The 21,875-nt window shown below is 46.3% G+C and overlaps 1 protein-coding gene and 1 long non-coding RNA gene across 8 annotated transcripts in view; one reads left to right on the top strand and one right to left on the bottom strand.

The window, feature by feature from the left end:
* The window catches only part of LOC129604311 (uncharacterized), a 30,980-nt gene extending 18,198 nt beyond the window's left edge, over positions 1-12,782 (bottom strand). The window contains exon 1 of the long non-coding RNA XR_008695107.1: positions 12,449-12,782. This is a non-coding gene — a long non-coding RNA (uncharacterized LOC129604311). The remainder of the gene's footprint in view (positions 1-12,448) is intronic.
* Positions 1-21,875, top strand: part of zbtb46 (zinc finger and BTB domain containing 46) — a 52,252-nt gene that overhangs the window by 3,991 nt on the left and 26,386 nt on the right. For 4 of the 7 annotated variants that reach the window (XR_008695106.1, XM_029156296.3, XM_029156292.3 and 1 more), the window contains exons 2-3: positions 14,382-14,604; positions 14,684-15,611. Coding sequence is in view for 6 of the 7 variants with exons in the window: in XM_029156296.3 (XP_029012129.1) it covers positions 14,419-14,604; positions 14,684-15,611 (1,114 nt within the window). In the remaining variant the exon portion in view is untranslated. Of the gene's footprint in view, positions 1-7,364; positions 11,913-14,381; positions 14,605-14,683; positions 15,612-21,875 lie in introns of those variants that run through there. The other 3 variants (XM_029156295.3, XM_055510135.1, XM_029156293.3) reach the window with 3 other exon arrangements.

The raw sequence follows: 21,875 nt of genomic DNA, 5'->3' as shown, positions 1-21,875 counted from the left end.
CAAAAACAAATATCGCAACGAGCAAAGTGACGATTGCCGTTGTTTCACGCGGTGGGAACTGAAGCGTGCGCGTTCTGTATCATCCGTTCAATTAGCTCCGTGTCAGTAACCAAACAACGAAGGACGAGATAGAAACTGGACCCATTTCCTTCCTCCTTTTAGTCCATTAGATCATTTTAGGTTTATTTATATTCTGACTGATGCTTTTATAGGAATTATGATTGGATTGAGGTTTAACATTCATCATACTGTCTGTGAATGAGCTGTACAACACATGATTTTGTTCCCTTATCAGAAACAGACCAAATGTTTCATCATTCCAATCTACTGTAACTATTAGATCGACTCCCAAATGTTTCACTTGTTCCTAAACCTCCCACAAATTGTTTTGTTTTCCTTTGAATGGTTCCAGTTGTCACTTTGTTTGGCTCAGGTTGGGGATCCTTAAAGCACAGTAATTAATTCCGGTAAACCAGTTGGAAAGTGCTGTCAACACAAAACACTCACGCTTCGTGAAAGTGCTCCACGGACAAGATAGTGGGGTCCTCAGCCTGCCTCGCCGCAGAAAGGTCATCGTCACTTTAGTCAAATTTATATAAGCTATTAAGACCTTGATGGTTTGGGGTTGAAAAGCCTCTTTGTTGAAGTCGGGGGGTGCAGGCCGCTGAAAGCTGTGTATGGGTACGTGGTCGCTAGTTGTTATTTTCCCAGTGAAAGAGTTTTCTTTTATACACACAGTGTGAGCATTTGATGAGAAATTGAGCAGCTTTGAGCAAATACATCTTTAGAAACAGTCAACTAGCCTCCGGCTCTGGCTGGTGAGAGATTTCCATATCAAAGCCCAGGTGAGAGAGGGAGACAGGGGAGGCAGAGAGAGGAATGAAAAGAGGGAACGTGAAGAAGAGAGAATGGGGAAAGTAGGAGGTAGGGGGGTTGGGGGGGGGGGGGGGGGGTGGGGGGGGGGGGGGGGGGGGGGGGTTGATGAAACAGACATCCACTCCAAAAGAGTTCTAGCCCTTGTTATTCTGTCAGTTTCTTTTGTGCGGCACAGTTTAGTCTGTGTGTGTCAGTGCTGTCTGTCTCAATCTAAACTCCTGCATAAAATAACACACACACACACACACACACACACACACACACACACACACACACACACACACACACACACACACAGACACACACACACACAGCGGAGCGAAGGTTGGAGAGACTCAAATAAAAACCAACACCTTTCTCCGCTTAGCGCCACACAAATCCTGCCTCTACAACCTTGTGTTGACTCGCGCTGACCGCAGAGACACTGTGTGGAGCAGAAAATGGTTTTCTCCCACTAATACTGCACAACGTCTGACCTGTGAGCTCCTGCCAATATCTGGATCCCTGTTTAATATTATTACTGAAGCATAAAACCATCATTTTCCCTGGAAATATTTTTCTTCTTCAGCTATAAGTATCAGACCTGACCCCATGGAATTGATGGTGACACTATAATTAATGGATGGGGTTTTCGTTTGGTGCTTTTCAAAGTGTGTGTGCCTCCGTGTGTGTGTGTGTGTTCCTGATGAACATTATCCTGCTTTGTAGAGTTTTGTAATCCAGCCATGGACTCAGGCTAGAGTGCTAAAGTGCTGCTAACAAGGCCTGTTTAACATTCTCTCCCCTGCTCAACATACAATTATTCCACTTCGCTGCCATTAACATGTACAGTAGGACTGGGCTTTTAATTGGCCTGATATGACTAATGCCAGATCAACTTGGATTTGCTAATTAGTTTTTGCTTTAAAAGTGCCATCAGGACATGAAATATTCATTGATGTGAGGTGGAGCGAGGACTGTGGGTGGTATTAGTGGGATATTAGTGGTAAAGGCAGGCTGCTCAAATGTGCTGGGAGAAGAGATTGAACCTACATTGGCCTGTTGTGATCGGTTATTCATACTTTGGGTGAGGTGTTAGCTTCTCGTCATAATTTTAGACTCCCACACGCACACATGTGCAGGGACACGCATTCAACTCGTGCACCACCTCCATTCTCCGCATCACAAGGCCACCTCTCTTCCTCCTCCTCCCCCCTCCTCCCCCGTTGCCCTTCTACCTCTGCCTATTATTTCATCTAATCTTTCTCGCCTCCCGTCTCACATCCATCCCTCCCTTTTTCCCTCTTCCTTCCTTTTCCCAAGCCGCCGTCCTCCCCGCGCCCTCTGCTCAATCCCTGCTGCATCTCCCTGCCTTTCTTTCCCACCAGGTCCTCGTCCTCTTCCTCCTCCTCCTCCACCTTCTCCTTGTCTTTTTCCCTCCCACTCCTTAATCTTCCACCTCTCCTCCTCCTCCACCCCCTCCCTGTGCTGTAAGTGGGCCAGGTGCCTCCTGTGGCCTCCCCTACTCCATTTCTCATTTTTACCCTTCCTCTACTCCCTTTCTCATTTTTACCCTCTCCCTGTTCCCTTTCTCATTTTATCCTTCCCCCTGACCCCAGCTCATATTTAGACATCCTGTTAACTCAACAGCGAGTAACCATGGATGCAGGGTTCCTTTTCTTTCAGCTGGAGCACAGTTTTTGGGCCTGGTGTAGTTTTACCTGCCAAGTTGTGCCATCCAAGTAAGAATAACTCCTCTTTAGGTTAAGGGGTGAGGTCCCGGGAGGGGAGGGGGGGGTATTTTGATGCATAAGGGCTTTTTCAGCACTGTGAAAAAGATCCTCAGAGTATTAGTTTGTGAACTTTATAGATCAGCCGTGGAAGTGCACCTCTGTCATTGTTTCTGGACATTTTATGAGCTCTCCTGTCTCAGTAGTTCCCTTTACGAACAAAGGAGGCGAAGCCGGTCTGAATGTGAACAGAAGTGAGTAGGTTCACATCTCTTTTTCAGTGGCGAGGGGCAAATTCCCCAAACACGAGCACAAACGTCAAAACACGCAGAAGCGCCGCTGCCTTTGTGTTGAACGCACTGGGCTCTCGTCACCTCTGTTGTTGCTCCTTTCTCCCCTCTCCTTCTCTTTCTGCTCATTGTCCTCCTCTCTGCCTTTGTCTCCACCTGGGTATGTCCCTTTGCCCCCCCTCTGTTTTATTTGACTCTCTCTTTCTCACCCCCGCACTCCCGTCCCCTCCCTCCCTTCCTCCCTCCCGTCTTGTATCGCACCACCTCCCACCGGTTGTTTTGGTGTGTGCACTGGTGTGTCACGAAGGGGGTGGTGGTTGATTGGTGCTTGGTGGTTTGGACGGACACCTGATACTGGCGCTGCCTCACAATGTGGGAATGTGCGACTTCTTCAAAATTAGGTTTCCAAGGTGGGTGTTGTCCTTAGCAATGGTGAGCACGATGATGAGAGTTTACACAGTGGCGCTTTTGTCTCTGCCTTGGTCTTTGTGTCTCTGACGTCTGGCCACGCCACTTCTTTTTAAGAATTTGCTGTACTTTCCACGGCTGCCTGGTGGGTGGGGGATCTGTGCTGCGAGCCATGGCAGCCATTCATGTTAGTCAACAGGTGACAGTCAGGCGTCAAACTGCATTCGGGTAAACACGCTCTGAGTGAAGCGGCAGACAGACAGATAGATGGGGGAGACTGACAGGAGGGGGGAGGCTGACAGGAGGGGGGAGGCTGACAGGAGGGGGGAGAGCCGGGACCCCGCGGAGGATCCAGGTGAGGCATTTGTCTGGTTCAACATCGGCCTTCGTCAATCACGCCGGGACGCGGTCGCCTGGAGCCAAAAGTCGGGCAGCGACTTGAAACTGCCTCACGAGTGTTCGGTCGGCGTCAGACGGCGAAGCGTGGAACGGCGGCGACGCGGAGCCAGGCATCGCCGGCGACTCCGCTCCTCTGTCCTCCTCGGACAGAGTCGTCAGCGATGCCCTGCTCCTCTGTGAGACGCGCTGATGCAGTGTCCTCCACTTACTCATGTTCTGTTTCCCCCACACACTGGTGCCATCTCTTTTGTTATACATACCCCCCCCCACCATCTTTTCCGACGCCAGAACGCGAGTGTCTCCATATTTAGATGCTCCTCTCCTCTCCCCTTGATTCCTCTCCCTTTATCTCACCTCCTTTATTTCTGTAGTTGAAGGACAGGTTCGCAAAAGCTCTCTGAGATTCATCAGCGCTGAATAGTAGTTACTTTTTGATCAGCTTGATGAGTGACAACGCAGCCTCGGGCCATTATATACAAATGTTTTTTAATAAACACTTCTCTATCTGTATGTAAATGCTGCTGCTTGGTGTACGCTCGGCTGCAGGAATGTTGGTTATAAGTAAATGGTGCATGTTGAGGGCTGAGTTTATACAGTGAAATTATGTGTTTTTCTTCTTTGTGTGTGCTCTGGAGTGTTTGTGAATTAGATTAGCGCGGAGTGAAGTCTCTCTTAATATTTGCTCAGGGGGGATGGAGGGTGTGCCTGTTGAAGTTGCGAGTACACACTTAAGCCGCAGCTTTTTTTATTTCCTTTCTTGCTCCCCTCGTTTCGTGAGCTCATCGTAAGCCGCGGCCTAGTGTGGATTTGAGAAAGATGCCTCTGTTTGCTGTCTGACAGAGCGACAGTCACACCAAGTTACCCTTACACACATGCACAGACTCTCTCTGGACACCCGCCTCGGCACCAGATAGCGACCGGCCATCAGCAGTGAGTCACCATCATTCAGTCATTCACTCGCACATCAACCAAAACCACACATTTTAACAAATAACAATTAGCTTTCAGTCCTTCAGGCATTTGTTCCTTTAGGACTGGGATTGTTCATTGTTCCATATGCTCATTTTTTGCATTTTCTCTCCCTTGATAGCTTGTAGTTTCATTTCCTCCATACTGTTTTCTTGCTCTTTGTGTGTGTGTGTGTGTGTGTGTGTGTGTGTGTCTTCTTGTCTGAGACCTTTGGAGCTGGTGGCTACAGTCACTGTTTTAACAGCTTGGGTACAGGCTGCTTGTGTTCTGCGTGCTACAGTCATGTACAGTCGTGTCTAGCTGAGTCGTGACAGGTTGCTTTTTGCTGTGACAGGTTTTGTGTTAAGAGCGATGAAAGAGTCTGGACACCCGTGCACATGCACGCAGACACAGATCAGGGTGGGTGTTCTGTGAGAGTCTTGAGCCCATCCGTAGCCGCGTATTGTCATTGTCACTGTTGCTACAAAGCCATTTGGTGCTTTATGAAACGCTACCAGGATCTGCCAAGCACCAAAAGTCTACTGAGAGTGAAGCAGAATCGATGAAAGTGAAATCCTCCTTTGTATAACCCTGGATGTAATACACACTGTGTCCAACTCAGCTCACGGAGGTCTAGAGATCAGCTGTTGTCCAATAAGTTATAATCCCCCACTGCACAGATGAAAAACTATGAGGGCAATCGTGTCCGTGCACCTCTGTGATCACTTACGTACTTCCTCCTTCAGTTTCTGTACGTCTTCTGTGATTGTCTGACTCTTTTCCCTAATAACACTATTTTGAGAGCAAGTGTAGTGTAAATAGCTCAAATTAACTGTATGCTACATCTTTGGAAATCAGAAGGGACAAACCATGATGCAACTGTGACCAGAAAAAAAACCCTTACACAATACATCGAGTTCCCAGAATCCCACACCTTAAAACTCCACCTTCCCGTGATAGCAGTAATTCGTACATCACCAGATGAGTCTCTGAGCTGTTGGAGTGATGAAATTGGGTTTTTACACCCAGAGACCAGTGCAAAGTGATGCGATGATTGTCACATGAGACAAGCAGCACTCGCCTCCCACCTGTAACCCCCAACGCAGACACTTCCTGAAGGTGATTTCACTTCCCTGTACCACGCAGAGACTTAAACTTGAGTAATTGTGAGAAAGTAGCGCCTCGCATGTTTGGACCGACAGCGCTTGGTAAGAAGTGAAACTCGCCAACAGCCACCGTGGAAATGACAGAACTATCAGACAGTGCGCATGCATACGTTGGCCTCGTAATTATTCCACGGCAGTGGAACAGGAACGACACCTCCCACAGCGACTCCCAGCGTTACTCCTCCCCTGTTTGCATAGGTGGCCGGTCCTGGTGGCTCTCTCTGTGAACAGCAACACATCTCAAACAAAGGCCTCTCTGTGCGACTATCTGTTTCCGTGCCTTCACCTCTCTTCTCCTCCCTTCTCCCCCTGCCTTTCACTGCCTCCCTTCCCCTTTTCTTCTCCTCCTCCCGCTCCACTCCCTTATTTCCGTTTCTCCCTGTGCTCTCACCTTCCCTCCCCTCTTGTAAAGCCCTCTTTCATTGTCTTACGGTCCTCTCATTCGCCCCTCTCCGCTCTTTTCATTCTGGGTTCTCCGACAGTGGTAATGAGATGTTTCATTATTTGCATTTCACAGCTTTTAATAGAGAGAGAATTTAGGCTAAGCCCCGGGTCGTCAGTCAGGGAGTTACCATGGGAGACATAGCAGGCTTAGGGGCCTAGAGAGAAAGATAGCCCAGAAAGTGCACACATACTGTAGACACATGCAGGACTTTAAAGACGAGGGCGACGTTAAAGACAAACAGAGGGATTGCTGTGATGTGCTGCAGCATTTTCACACCTTTCTTCGAGCTCTTGTTTAATAATATCACTGACACCATTGAGGTCATTTGGAGGAGGTAGAGGTGATGTTGTGCCATTAGTCTTGAGGTTATCACCAGGGCAGAGCCAGTTTCCTGGTCACTCCAGGATAATCCCAATCCATCCTTACTACGGCTGGATTTCCATAAGATCACTCCAGGCTTAACACCTGTGTGGTTAAAAGGGACAGGACAAGGTGCAGAACCATATGCTTTGGTTGCGCGAGAGGAGGCTCGCAGAGGCAGATAATTTGGCAGGTGCACGGAACGCGAACATGTGCGAAAAGCACGATGAGCCACGGGGAGGTCCTCAGGTGTCGACGGGGAGGGTCCAGGTATTGTTTCCTGGCAAAGCGTGCAGGATGCAAGCGAAGGAGGGAGAGTGAGGGATGAAGGGAGTAGCGCTAATTCTCCCTAAGCCTCCTGGATCGTCTTTGGTGCTTCGCCACACGACATGGCTATCCTTCTTTGAGTCAATCTCTTCCTCCACCTTGGCTCCTTGGATACCGGCCAAGGCAACAGAGAGCAAGCAGAGAAAGGCAGAGCAAGGTAGCGGCGCAAAATGTGTCATGATTAGAGCTGGTGGGGAAGGGGGACAGAATAAAGGTGAACAGATGGAGGGTGTGTGATAAAAGAAACACGCGAAGAAGTCACCGATAAAAAATGAACAAGTGTTTATTTTTAACGAATAAATAAAGGATGAGGAATCTACGAGCGAGCCACTGACAGTTAATAGCTGTGTCGTGTTATTTTGTCTAATTGCAGCTTGTTTGCCTGCCTGTGTGTGTGTGTCCCGTGCGTGTGTGTGTGTGTGTGTGTGTGTGTGTGTGTGTGTGTTATTTTTGTCCGTGCTTGCCTTGTTGATGGGCTGCCACCCTGGCTTGTCCCGGGAGGCTGCCAGCTCCGTCGGATTGGGGATTAACCCCGGGATAATGGCCTTGATGCCCAGTTGAGTGGAAGCAAAGCTGTTTAAAAAATATTGGCTGCCTGACTCACTCACTCACTCCCTCACTCAGTCACTCACTCACTCTCCCCACTCTTCCTGTCGCCCCCTCTTTCTATCTTCTGTCTCTCTGGCCTCGCTGTCTCTACCACCACTCGCTCTGTTTTCTCTACTTTGCATTGTTCTTCATCTCTTCCTTTATTCGAGTCTACCTTTGCATTTATCTTCGTTTCTCTTCCCTCGGCTCAACTTGTTTGCTCATGCTCATTTCCAAACAAACCAAGTCTCTCATCTTGCACCACTTAATTTTTAAAACATATTACCATATCATTTCTAAGATTGTCTTAATAGATTTTTCTTGAGGCTAAGACTAACATCATTTATTTCACTTTGTTTTGAAAGCTTTAAGCTATATAATGCATAATTCATTTAGTGCAGCCCTGCCAACAATTTGCCCTGTCCACAGAAACTGCTTTGATATGATAGTGTACTGGTGCAAGTCACTACTAGAAAACATACAAAAAGGAATGCGTTGCCTTTTTAGCCTAACTGATAAAAATGTTGTAGCTGATACATGAAGCTGGGATTGATGACAATATAAATGCCAGCTCTTGGCTACTGAATCCAAACTCGACGTTCCCTCCTCTCTCCACCGCAAATTCATTCACTTCTTCAATCTCTGGCCAGTTTTTACTGCATCCTCCCTGCTGATTTACAACTACAGCGCCAAGATAAAAGTGGGGATGTGAAAAGGAGGGATCTCATCGCTAACAAAGAACCCTTTCAAGTAGAAACGAGAAACTGATCATAGATTGGTACATAAAGATGTGGGTGCGTCTTAAGTTACTATTTTCATTGCTGCTCCTAAAAACTCTATTTCAGAACAAAATTACCTTTAAAGCTTCTTATTTCACTATAAACAGCATATTATGATCTATTTTAGGTTGTTAAGCCATGCGTTTGCATACAGTTGCTTTACACATCTACAGTACATATGGCATAAGCCCAGAGTTCCCACAAAATAATCAGCACTGACTAGAACAAAAATGACTGTGTGTCAAATGTCCATAGAGCTGAGAAAACCTAATAATTAAATTCATTTGCTTTGTTTTCTTTCATGCTACATTCAGTTTATTGTCACATGATGACTTTGGTTATTTTCTAAATGAACTGCATTTTCAGTAATCCCTCCTGAAGCCAACGATAAATGCGAATTAGTGTGCGCTATTTTTTTAGTTTACCCGTGTGTGCCAGAGAATTTAACGACAATTAAAGACACATCAGCCGGACGTAATGCTCCGCTGGGTGCAGTACATTATCATGTGCAAAATGCACGGTCAAGACATTTTCAACAAATGCTCGACAAATTACCAGACTTAGTGCAATAATCTGAAGTTAAACTGAGTCGATTGCGTCCACAAAATCTCCAGTGGAAAATTGCATTTAAATATTACAAAATATTGTTTAAAATATCGACAAAGCTTTTTGAATGAATAAGCGTGTTGCTGTATATTTCATCACTTTTGAATGAGAAGTGAAAAACATAGCTAATCTCGGTCGTAGAGTGATGAACATTACCTGGGAATAGAGGCTGGTTATTCTGGGTGTTTTCGTCTCTATTGCTACAAATATGATTAACCAAAGTTATCTATTATTATAAAAATATTATTGCAGAAAAACAATGACATTAAATGTTGTAGTAAATATTCATCAGACACTGTTTCAGATTGCATATTATATTGCAATTAATTGAATGAGAAATCGTCTGGCATGTTATTTATGTATTTATTTCATTTTCCCGCTTACATTCAGTCGCTTTGACATGCTCATCCAGTCAGAGCCATTTTTTATCAAATAATGAGTTGAATTGTTAGTTTTCTAAACCAGACGGCCACAGTCTGAACGTTAGAGTGATTAGCTGAGAATGGCCGTTTTGAAAGCAGCACAGTGGCCACTAAATGATAATTTGCCTCTTCCTTAATTCAAATGCCGCTAATATAACTGGAAGTGCATGAGTGTGCCTGAATAGCGATAGCACACACACATGAACCATGCAAGAATAACAGGGAGTTAATCAACAGACAGGTTTCACCAGGAGCTTCGAGTATTATTTGCTAGAATACGTTGTGCAATCATGTATTATCACAACGTGTGAATACGTTTTATGCGTTGAGCATCTTAATCTAGTGTGATGTCTGGATACCTTGTAGCATCACAGCATGGGCCCATTGTGGGAGCCGTGTGCGCTAAACCCAGCACAAACAAAGTGTCCGTCTTCCTTTCATCCACAAGGACCTTGCGCTTCGTCTCCCCTCGGTCCTGCGTGGTCAAGGAGGCAGAGAAGTGGCTCGGAGGGACAGGCCGCATTAGGAGGAACACAAGGAGGAGGAAGCCCCATTCTCTCACTCCATCACATGTCTCATCTCTTTAGCTGTCTGGCTGAGGCCTAAAGTGACTTTTCTGTGACGGGACCAGGACAAACCGAGTGTGATGCCATGACGACTCTGCTAAGCGTGTGAATGCATGTGTTTGTGTATTTAGAGGGGAGGGACAGCCTGTGTGTAGTATTGAGGGGAAAGGGGCTGTTGATTGTGCGTGGATGGGGGGGAGGGAGGGGGGTTAAGGAGGGCAGTCACTTCTGATTTGGCCTCAGAAGGGTGACAGGGACTGGGAGCTCTACTGGCATGCTTTACTGAAAACAATCGTCTCTGACCACGAATCAGCCCTCGCAGACTGTCAGCCTGTCTTCTGATGACTTTTTCCTTGCTTTTCTGTGGTGAAATTTCATAAAGGCATGAAAAGCTTTTCTTTCTCGGCTCTGTGACATCCTGAAAGCAGGCTTTAGTTTCTGTAGCCTTGGTGAGACTGCTAATGCTTTGAATGAGACACAGACATCTGTGCCTTTCTTACTTTAGTTGCCTGTCTGACAAGTTCATTTTACTTTACTTTCCCTTCATGCGTTGAGTGTATATTTGGAAAGAAATGTGCTACAAATCAAGGCTGTAGTCACATAATGGAGGGAGTGGGTTTTGGTCCGTTTGATGGTCTAAGCTCGTGGGGTGAGATGGAGTAGATCTTTGAGGCAATGAAAAGAGAGGATGAACACTGGAGAGAGTCTTGTGGGCGTTTATGTGCTGAACAGAGGCAGCGTGGGGACCGGCTCCTCTGGAAAACAGCTCTTTGACTGGAGGAAGCGCGACATGACTGAAATTAAAGGAGCCAATTAGACAAACAAAGAGTTTAGAGGGCAGAGCACAGCGCTTTGAATACCCCACCCACCCCCACCTGCCTAGGAACCAACCCAGTGTGTGTCCAAGTCTGTTGGAGCAACATGGTGTTGGATCTCTGCCTCTCTTTCTAGGAATCCTTTGCCTCAGGTGATGTCATATTACGATACTAACCACATGTTTATGTTGAAAACCAAACTGAGAAACATGACTTCCTGTGTAGCAGCACAGCAACCTACTGATGGGTAGAGACAGGTACCTCCAGGAAACTTTAGTCTGAGCAATAAACAATAAATTGTATTTAACTAAATGCACCTAAATATTTCTAAATGAAACAGTACTTTAAGTTTGTATCTACAGTAGCAGATGGTTTATTTATCTCTTTTATTTGTCAGTTTCCACTTCTTAAATTAAAAGGTCAATAGTTTTTGTTTTGGAACCACACAGAGATTAATAAGTTTATTTATTATAGTTTGAAAAGTTGGAACCATGGCACGTTTCCCAGTTATGCTTAGAGTTACTAAAAGTTCACAACTGACTAATCCGCTCAGCACAGTTCAACAATAGTCCCTGAAACTTTTTAAAATCTAACTCACTTATTTTGGTGGAAAAGCCAGAACCATTCCAGAACTAAAAACTTGACAAGACCTTAAAGCACAGAAACAAAAAGTTACACATTTGTGTGATATTTTTAAGATGTACTTGCTGAATTATTCATTGTTCCATATCGATACAATGAGTTTGAAAACGCCAACAGACACAAATGGAGAGTTGGAGGATCCTGAACGCAGCACTCGAGCGATGCCAGGCATGATTTCAGCTTCTCATTTGATGAAGCTGGCTCCGTTTCACTGCCTACTCTGTGCTACCAATACATGCTGTGCATCTCGAATGGGAGCTGCTGACCAACATGTGCTGTGACCCTTTATCTCACCGTTCACATTGACTGTAAAAAATGTGGAATAGCGAGGTATTGAGGTATTTCTCACTGAATAAATGACTTCTTCTGTGTTATGCCCCTTAGAGGGAGTCTGGCTTATAGATCGGACTATACAGCTGAATGTGCCCGTGGCCATGAGAGAAGAACAGCAGAGAGATGAGGAAGGGAGTTACTGTGTCTTTAAAGCCGCTCGGTTTGTTTCCAAAGGTGAGAGGTGAAGACTCAATACCTCCATCAGGGCAACACAGAAAGGAAACTATCTCAAGGTTAGACTGCCAGTACATTTTTTCTAAGAAATGTGTGAGCTGGAGGATAGAAATGCTTGCATGAAAACTTGCCTTTTGTGACTCCGAGGGACACTTTAATTCCGCATTCACATCCAACTTTTATCCTCCTCACAAGTTTTATGTGTAGCCCGTCCATCATGTCCTAGACGGGGCCCCGAGTTCTTAATTTCTAATCAATCTACACAGCTTTACTTTAAATATTGAATTTCATATTTTCTAATCTTGGGTAACTTCAGCAGTACTTGATCATCTCTTAAATTCTTAATATAAATGGTTATTCACCACATAACTGTAAGCAAAATAAAGTGGATATTAGCAACTTAAACATCCAATCTTTAGCCAATTATATATTTATATAAAACACTTCTCAAACCAGTTTTACAAAAGTAGACACTTATTATTTGTCCTTAGTATCAATGTCCACTCAAAATGAAACCAAAACAACGAATCGTTGCTGGATTAATGATAGTTTCTCTCGCGTCCGAGCAGTAAATAAAATGATTCAAATGTGATACCTGGGTTCCTCCTCCTCCCTGATGCCACGACGCATGCTCCGGCTGCGTTAGCTAGCTGCTGCCGTCCTGCGCTGCTAACTCCCGTTACCGCTCAAACTTTCGCCTCCGCCGCCACACAGTCCTCTGCTCTTCCAGACCGACAGTCTGTCGCTCCCAGCAGCTAAGCTATGGGTGCGCAGCGTCTGGGTTTGTCTTCGTGCGCACTCCTAGCGTTAGCCTCCACCTGCTCCTGCTCCCTCTTCTTCTTCGTTCCCTAAAAAAAATACGCGGTTACCAAAATAAAACCCCGCATCATTTTCTTAGCAAATTAATACTCACCCGTAACAGTTTGGATTTTAACGACATAAACAAACATATTCACCGTTTCACATTTACACCATGAACTTAACATTTAACAACACACATCTGCAAATAAACCCATTATCAATCTGTTTATCTAAATTTCCTATCTGCCTCATCTCATGCATCTTGCCAATCACCTAATGATGCATGTTTATAATTCTATTATTATTAATATTGTTATTATATTTCCTCTGGGCTACTAACTTATAGAAACTCCCCTAAAAGTGAAAGCTGTATTGATCAGGTGTGGGACAGAAGTTTCCTTCTTTTTCAGCCATCCTCTTATTCGCCGCCGTTCATGGGAGGTGTGTTTGTCCAAGCGGACGTGGGAGACACTGTGGATTTATCTGATCTTACAAGCCATCAGGTTGAGCAGAGCTTTGCTAAACATGACCTGAAGTGTGCCGGCCCCCGAGCAAACGCTGCTGTCACCTTGGCCAACGCGAGCTGTCGTGTCCCGCGACGGCCCATGAGGGTTGACAGCTGTGGCGTTCCCAAAACAAATCACTGCTGCGTTTGGTAACACTCCGCGTCCCCGCGATTTAGCCCCGCGCGAGACGAGAGCGGGAGCGGCGGCTGCTAATGCTCCGGCTAATGGACTGGCTGAGCGTGTGCGTTCGCCTCCTGCTTCTTGTGGGTGTGCGAGCTTGTGTTTGCTTATGCTGAACGCGTTGACATAGCGATACTGTACTTTTCTCCTACTGTGGCCTTCACCTGCAGCACAAAAGACGCAGGAAGTAATGCTTTATATCCGCTTAAACATAAGATCACATTTAGTAAATTCATTTTATGGGCTAATGGAAAGTAAATACTAAAAATATTGAATTTTTCCAGCAATGGGCCTTCATTCACTAATGGTGAGCAGCTCCACAAATTGCCATTAGAGGTTCTTTGTCTCTGTAGTTGTCAGAAAAACTTTGTGTTCTCAACCTAGACTGAACTCTGTGAGATCAGAAATACTGGGGTGAAGGGTCAAGAGTGAATTTCTGCCTTAACTAGACGACTGATTGAATATGCACAGTTGAAACGAAATGAAAAACTAACAAGGAAATGAAACTGTTTATTGATAAATGTAATGGCGAAGTCGTCCTGCACTAAATGAGGTGTTTTTCTTCCTCTGAACTGTTTGGTAAAAGTCGTACGTTCTTCAACTGCCATTTTTAATGAGCTCTAACACACACACACACACACACACACACACACACACACACACACACACACACACACACACACACACACACACACACACACACACACACACCAGTGAACCTGTCAGACACGGTTGAAACACAGAGATTTTTTGACTATTTGTTATTGAGCTGTTTTTAGACATCAAACTACAGCCGTTGAGATGTGGTTTCTATTGATGTCGTTTTTTTTATGTCACACTCATTACTGAGATACCGTTGCCCTGGCTTGTCTTTAAATGAGAGGTTCAGCTAAATTTGCTTATTTTTCCCGTTACATTGAACAGAAACCAGCTATATAACTACAACCATCAACCAGATTTTACTAGTCTTGTACTAGTTAGCATCTTCCTGCTGCTGCTTTTCCACCATGTTGATTTCTCTCATGTCGTTTCATTTCTCAGCAGACATTTGTAGGAGAGGTTTTGTTCAGCTACACAGATGAACAACAGGAAGGAGGACATGGAGATCTCCTCTCACTACCGTCAGCTCCTCAGAGAGCTCAATGAACAGCGGCAGCACGGCATCCTCTGCGACGCCTGTGTCATTGTGGACGGAAAGATCTTCAAGGCCCATAAGAACGTCCTCCTGGGCTCCTCACGCTACTTCAAGACTCTTTACTGCCAGGTAAGTGAGTTCTTTGAAACAATGCGCTGGGCAAACAAAGGCCACGTTGCTGTGAACGCTCCCTCTCCTCTCACTTCAGGTTAAAAAAGGGGCAGAGCCTCACCACCAGACGACAGTCACTCACCTGGATATCGTCACGGCGACCGGCTTCAAAGCCATCCTGGACTTCATGTACTCAGCGCACCTGGCCCTCACCAGTAAGAACGTGATCGAGGTCATGTCGGCCGCCAGCTACCTGCAAATGACGGACATTGTCCAGGCCTGCCACAGCTTCATCAAGGCAGCTCTGGACATCAGCATCCGCTCGGAGATGGCAGACGAGCTGGCCGACTTTGAAATGGGAGCCGTTGCTGCCGCCGGCATAGGTGGAGGCGGCGGCGGCGGTGTTGGAGGGGTGGGTCTAGTGGGAGCAGGGGGTGTTGCAGGAGCAGGTTTAGGAGCAGGAGGAATAGTAGGCATGGCTTCTGAAGCTCTGGCCTCCATCATGTCTGGTCGTAGCACCTCCCCCTGGCTGGCACGACGCACCAGCCCGGCCAACTCTTCTGGGGACTCAGCCATCGCCAGCTGCCACGAGGGAGGCAGCACGTATGGCAAAGAGGACCAAGAACCCCCCAAGAGCCACGAGAGCCAGGAGGAAGCCTGCCACGACTCCCAGCCCGCCTGGCCACACGACTACAGGCCTGTCACTGTCAAAGAGGAACAGGTGTCTCCCGCCTCCTCCTCTCATCCCCGGGACACTCCGCGGGGGGCGGCCCAAGGTCAGGGGGAGCAAGGGACTGGAGGTGGTGCCATGGGAGGCGGGGAAGGGCACTGGCCACCGCTGTCAGGGTCAGGGCGAAGGAAGAACAGGAAGAACAAGGACACAGTGAGACACATTACCCAGCAGGCTGAGAGGAACTGGGACAGAGAGCGGGACAGGGAGAGGGACAGAGACAGTAGGCCGGGATCTCCTCTGCCCTCCATGCTGGCTGTGGCTGGATGGAACTACAATGGACAGGACATCCCAGGTAAGGCTGACAAACGCATACTTCTATTTCCCAAAAAACAAAAGAGGGCCCAAAACTTGCACAAAGTGGCATCTAGATCCGCAAAAATATAGACCAGCTTTTCAGTGTGTGTATAGTTGATTTAAGACTTTGTCCAAGTTGCTGCAGTAGTAATGTTGCTCCTACTTAGTTATCCAGTCATGTAATTAGTCAATGACAAGTGAGATAATCTGATTAGGTTAGATAATTGGGTGGGAGCTGTTGCCGCTGCCGAACCAACAGCAGAATCTAATTTATCTATGCTTCCTTTTGAGAACGCTGACGTCTCACCAGCAGAGCAGCAGCCGTGCACGGCGGCTCAAACACACAGTGCTCGCTGCCTTTCGGCACATGTGGACGCTTCGGTGCGTGTCCACCATCCACACAGTTTACCGGCAGAAAATGACCTCTTTTCCTCCTCTGGGGCTGAGATTAGTGAGCTTCTGCTACAGCGTGTTAGGCCTAAGATGATTATCTCAAATCTTGAAGGTGTGAGGTGATGGGTAAATGCAGGTGGTTAGTACAATCTCCTTCTTACTGTTGTTTATATAACACAGCCTCCTACATACACAAACAAATGGACACCTGACACACTCATGAGCGTGCAGTTATTTAAGGAAGGCCTCCCCCGATTGTGAGCCTTGCAGAATGTATTTAATGAGTTATTTTAGACTAAAGCTAAGACATGAAAACACACCTGTATGCGTGTGTGTCTGTCTGTTTGTGTGTCTATCTGTGTGTGTGCCGTGGGGCCCAAGGCGTCGATAGGTAGATCATTAAAAGTAAGAGAAGCTAATCCTGGGCGCATTAAGGGAGTTGGCTGTGAAATGGGCACACGCGTCGCACAGCGAAAGAAAACAGGATAATTGAATTGACCTGGGTCACTGCACGGATTACCAGCGCGTCCTCGCCATCCCGGGCTCCTCCCCTTCTCTCTGGGGTTTAGGGAAGGACCTTCTAGAAAGGGCGAAAGGAGGAAAAAGGGAACGAGAGTGATGGATGAGAGAGGTGGTGTGAGAGAGAGAGGAAAAAGAGAGGAAAGAGCATCCGTACGGGCTACGGGGGTTCATCTGTTTACCTCAAGGTCCTCGGTTTTGTGACCTGCTGTCAGATCTTATTATGATGCTCAAGTACTTCTTGTGCTGAGCTTCAGATACACACACACGCAAAACCACATGCACTCAGTTGTACAGATCTGAACTATGGTAGAAGGTAGAGTTTAACTCTGGCTGTGGTGAAGCAGCCATTACGGAGAGGTGTTTTCTCACCTAAAGGTTAGAGGAAGTGTAGTGTTGCTGGTGGTGTAGTCTCACCGGGTTCAAGCCAAAGAACCAGCATTTATCCCCACGTTCAGGTGAGTTCCAGGAACGGGCTCAGAAGGATGAAGAGTAAGAAGTATGGAGGAAAAGGGACTCTTTGCATCATGACATTAGCAACTGTTTAGGGCTGATTGTGCCATTTAGAAGTAGGAGATCAAGTAACACCTGAGCTAATATTTTGTTTCAGATGGTGGCGCGTGAAACGCAGGAAACGGTTTTACTGTTGGGTGTTTGGTTCTGATTGCAGGAGGTGGGTGTGTTGCGCAAAGGGCTGGGAGGACAGATGAACAGGTTCAGCCCACAAGTTCTTACAATTTTACTTGGACCAAGGGAGGGTCAGAAATACACATGATCCCTTTGGGCTTAAAAGAGTTTGCCTGCTTAAGTCGTAAGTCCCCTTAAGTCCAGGATTTTGTCACCTTCATGAGAAGATCCAAATCAGATGTAAAGCCACATGGCAGGAAAACAAATTAGAAAGTGACTCTATTTCAAGTTTCTAACGACAAAATGTAGAAGTCGACAGCAGGAGTTTCTGAGTGGCTAAGATTCAGATCAGCCTCATTTAAAAACATCATGAAATAATGTTGACTTGAAACTTCATTATAATTAATCTAATGACCAAATATAAATTGTGATAATTTGATGGTTCATGAAATGTTAGGATTAATATTTTCTAATGTCACTCATTACACCTGCGCGTCTCCTGCTGCTGTTCATGACACTGTGAACCAATCAATGAATCATTCCAGTCCTCGTATAACGAGCCGTTGTTGTCTGGGCTTTGGGTTATTAGTTCCTTTAAGTGTGTGGCGGAGCTGCTGTTCCATGAAGTCTAGTGGTTGGTTTCCATGAAGGGATATGCTACTGTAGAAAGGAGAGAGGGCACCTTCAGTCTGAGATTAGCTTAATTGCTTCATTCCTTATTGATGAGAAGTGCCTGGACACATATTCACCTCCTGGCTCTCATTCATCTGCGTTCTACGTCCACGCTGTGCTCTTAGACATCGTATGTGCCATGTCGGCCCCAGGATTGTGCTGGATTATTCTGTGGCCGTGTAAAGGATCAGTGAATTAGCACAAAGCCGTGTCCGAGCATTTGTATGAAAATGCCGTGTGCCCGTGTTGGCACACGCGGCTTCCGGAATTAGGATTTGTTGTCTTAAGATCCCTTTCCCCTGCAAACATCTGCTGTGTTCACTTGAGGTCACTAAGCGCTGGACTTCATTTCCTCTCCCCGTCGCTAATGCTTGATCTCGTCCCACCCTGCGCTCACCTCGTCTGCCGACACAAAAGTCTGACTTCATGTTACATGTGAATTAGGAAGCGGCGCTGTTTGCATCCCTGTGATGCGCGTGTTGTTCGGCACGTCCTATATTAGAAGTGACAATTTTGAGGAGGAGAGTTTTAAATAGTCTCTACAGCTGCTGTCTGCTTATGTCGTACACCTTTTAATAATTACCCGAACTTATTTTTAGTTTGGCCCTCGCTGCTTCTTCCAGACCTGCATTAAAAAGCTCCTGCAAATCAAAGACGCTGTGGTAAAAACCTGCCAGTTGTTAAAAAAAAAGTATATTAATCTTGATGCCTATTGTCAGATTTTCCAGACTAGTTATAAGATCGTCAGAACATTCTACAATATTTACTATTAGTTGATTTTTTTAAAAATATGCGCTTGACAAAAGCGTCCTCACTAAAATAGATTTCTGTTTCCTGACTCGATCTTTGAGGATTTACCCACACACACACACACACACACACACACACACACACACACACACACACACACACACACACACACACACACACACACACACACACACACAGTTTCCGTGTACTATACATAAAGAAATCGTTTCATATTTTTCTTTTCGTCCTGCATCTTTGAAATAATCATCTTTACTTTCTATGCCTTCATTCATTTCACAGGTGTCACCTCTGTTGCGGACGCAGTGTTCATTCACTGTGTGACACCTTCACTCTCAGATGTTGAAAACACGAGCTAATGATTGATTTCTCTTTCGGTGCCTTTATACTTGGGGCAAACACCAACTTGATCTTTATCCCACATAATAACAGCACTGGAAATACTTTTTGTTTGTTTTTCTCGCTGGTATTAAAAACAAACAAGCGCACACACACACACACACACACACACACACACACACACACACACACACACACACACACACACACACACACACACACACACACAGTGACCTTTAGTGGCAGCTTGGGGGATTTTGGCAATCCGGTACATGGCCGGTGTGATGCACACACACACACACACACACACACACACACACACACACACACACACACACACACACACACACACACACACACACACACACACACACACACACAAAGCTTAGAGCATCTGATTATGTAGACACGAACAGTTCAATCACACGTGGGCTGTTCTTTCCATTTCCCTCTAGCTGTTGCACATTGATTACATCGAGAATCTTTTTTGAAATCCAACATCTTTATCTGACTGTCTTCCTCTCTGCTGTGTGTTTCCCCTCGTCCGCCGCGAACACGCACATGCCCACGGACGCACACGCTCTCGCTCGCAGGACCGAGCTGCTGCTGTGCGAGCGGGCGAGCGTTTTGGCGGCTCTGGGTTCAGGCCTTCATCTTCACAGACCCCCCCCCCCCCCCCCCCTCCCCTCACCTGGGGCCCGCGGGCCGCCGTTTTGAAGGCTGCCCTCTAGTTTGCACTCCCACGTAAACTTTCTCACTTTTCTCTTCTCCGGCTCTCTCTCTCCCGGCGCTCCTCTCCCCAAGTCTCTGCAGTGTAAAGGTGAACACTTGAAATAATGAATCGGATCCCCCTTTCGCCCCCTACCGCTCTGTATTCCAGTTAAGACTCTCCCCGTAGTATTTGCACTTCATTAAACTTGAAATAGGTTTAATATTTAAAACACCGTGAACAGATTTCAACCCCCTCACCCGTCGCACACCTCTCCACTTTTTCTCTCCCTCTTCATTTAATAATCTACTCTCATATTTCCTCCCTAATTCACTCCTCCTTCATTAAAAACCAAAATAGATTTAATATTTAAGACTGTGTGGACTTGCGTTTTAACCCCTCTCTCCGCTCTGTGCCTGACATGCTGTGGCTTAGACACTGTGACTACATCGTGTTGAGGAGTCTCCCTCTACATTTTCTTCATGACTCTCGTTTATCTTACTCACTTTTTCCACAGTCAGTCTATTATCAGTTGTCTCTCAGTGTCTTTGTACTCCAGGACTCTCTCTCTCTCCGCGTCTTGATCGCCCACACCCCCTATGTTCTCTGCATCTTTGTCCTCTGCTTGCACAGATGATTTCAGTCCTTTCCTCTCACCCTATTGACTTTTGTGGCCTACTCACCCCACCTCCCTCAGTTTCCCCTCCATCCTCTCCTCCCCCTTTTTGTCCCCTGCCACCACAAACACTCATTTCTCCCCCTCCTGAGTTGTACGTTAGAAAAAAAGGGGTTGAATGCTCTGTTTGCTCGTATGGGACAAACGACAACGTACTACTTCTCTTCCCCCTTTATCTTGCATCAGCCTCGTCATTGGTCCACATCAAATGGAAATAAAAGTTAGTTATCGCCGTGGTAACCAACTATTTCTCACCGCCCACTAGCCATCTTTGTCATATGACCTCACATCCTGCTGGACATGATGGGCAGTCCACCAGCTAAAAGCCCCTTCTACTGCTCCATCATGCCATGCCACACACACACACACACACACACACACACACAGACACACACAGACACACACACACACACACACACACACACACACACACACACACACACACACACACACACACACACACACACACACACACGTTCACACAATTTTTCACACTCTTGCTGTCTGTCTTTTTCTCTCACAGCACTCCCTCTCTCTCTCTTCCACTTCTCAATACTGACACCTGCTCTATTTATAATTCTCTGGCTTTAAAAGAGCCATTTTGGACAGGAAGCTGCCCCCTCCCCACCACCGACCATGGCTTTTTTCCAAAACGTCAGCACCCCCCACCACTCCACCTCCTGCCCCTGGAACAGGACGGAGGAGGGTTGCTGGGTGGGGATAAGAAGGAGAAGGAGTGTGTGTGTGTGTGTGTGTGTGTGTGTGTGTGTGTGTGTGTGTGTGTGTGAGAGAGAGAGAGAGAGCGCGAGTGAGTGTGTGGGGGGTTAAAGATTAGCCATCCCACCCTGAGTGTACCTGGGTTGGGCCCATGTGTGACTTAGCCACAGCCCACACATGCTGCACACGCTCACCCACCGACTTACATGCGAGAATATAAACACACGCATGACGCCTGCAGAGGTCCTATAAAATATTTGCACAGGACAATCCACATTGCATTCAAATACACATGTGGTCAAACTATGTCTGCACCGTCTGGCATTGATCGCACAGGTTGAAGAATTAAATTACCCAGAATGCACCCTGGCAGGATGTCCTGTTGGCACGGTGCATCGGTGGGTGGGTCAGGAGGTTTCTGTGGCTGAACATTCACGGCAGGATCCTCGCAGCTACAACCCCACCCCCACACTTTACACTGCATCCACCACCCCAGATGACTATACACAGATATATTAAGGCTTGTGGTCGACTGCGTTTATCAGTTGAATCAAAGTAGGCGTCTCTGTTATTAGCTTTAAAGCTCAAGGCCACCTAAAATAAGACGAGGGGCTTTTTGGTTATGCGTCATGAAATACTGTTAATTTAGTAATTTTTATTATTATAATGGTTTGGCGGCTGCAAACAGGAAGTTTAATGATGAGCGCTGCTTGTTTGTTTCGTATCTATTTTGTTTGAACTCATTTGTGATATGTTGATCTATTGGCAACTTTAAAACTCAACCTGAACGACCAAACACATAAAACTACAGTAGCAGGATTTTGGGAGAGTTCTCTGTTCAG

This window comes from Betta splendens, chromosome 7, assembly GCF_900634795.4.
Source record: "Betta splendens chromosome 7, fBetSpl5.4, whole genome shotgun sequence".
In the NCBI taxonomy this organism is placed as follows: domain Eukaryota; kingdom Metazoa; phylum Chordata; class Actinopteri; order Anabantiformes; family Osphronemidae; genus Betta; species Betta splendens.
Note: the sequence above shows the minus strand (reverse complement) of the source record. Positions and strands in the feature narration are given on the sequence as shown.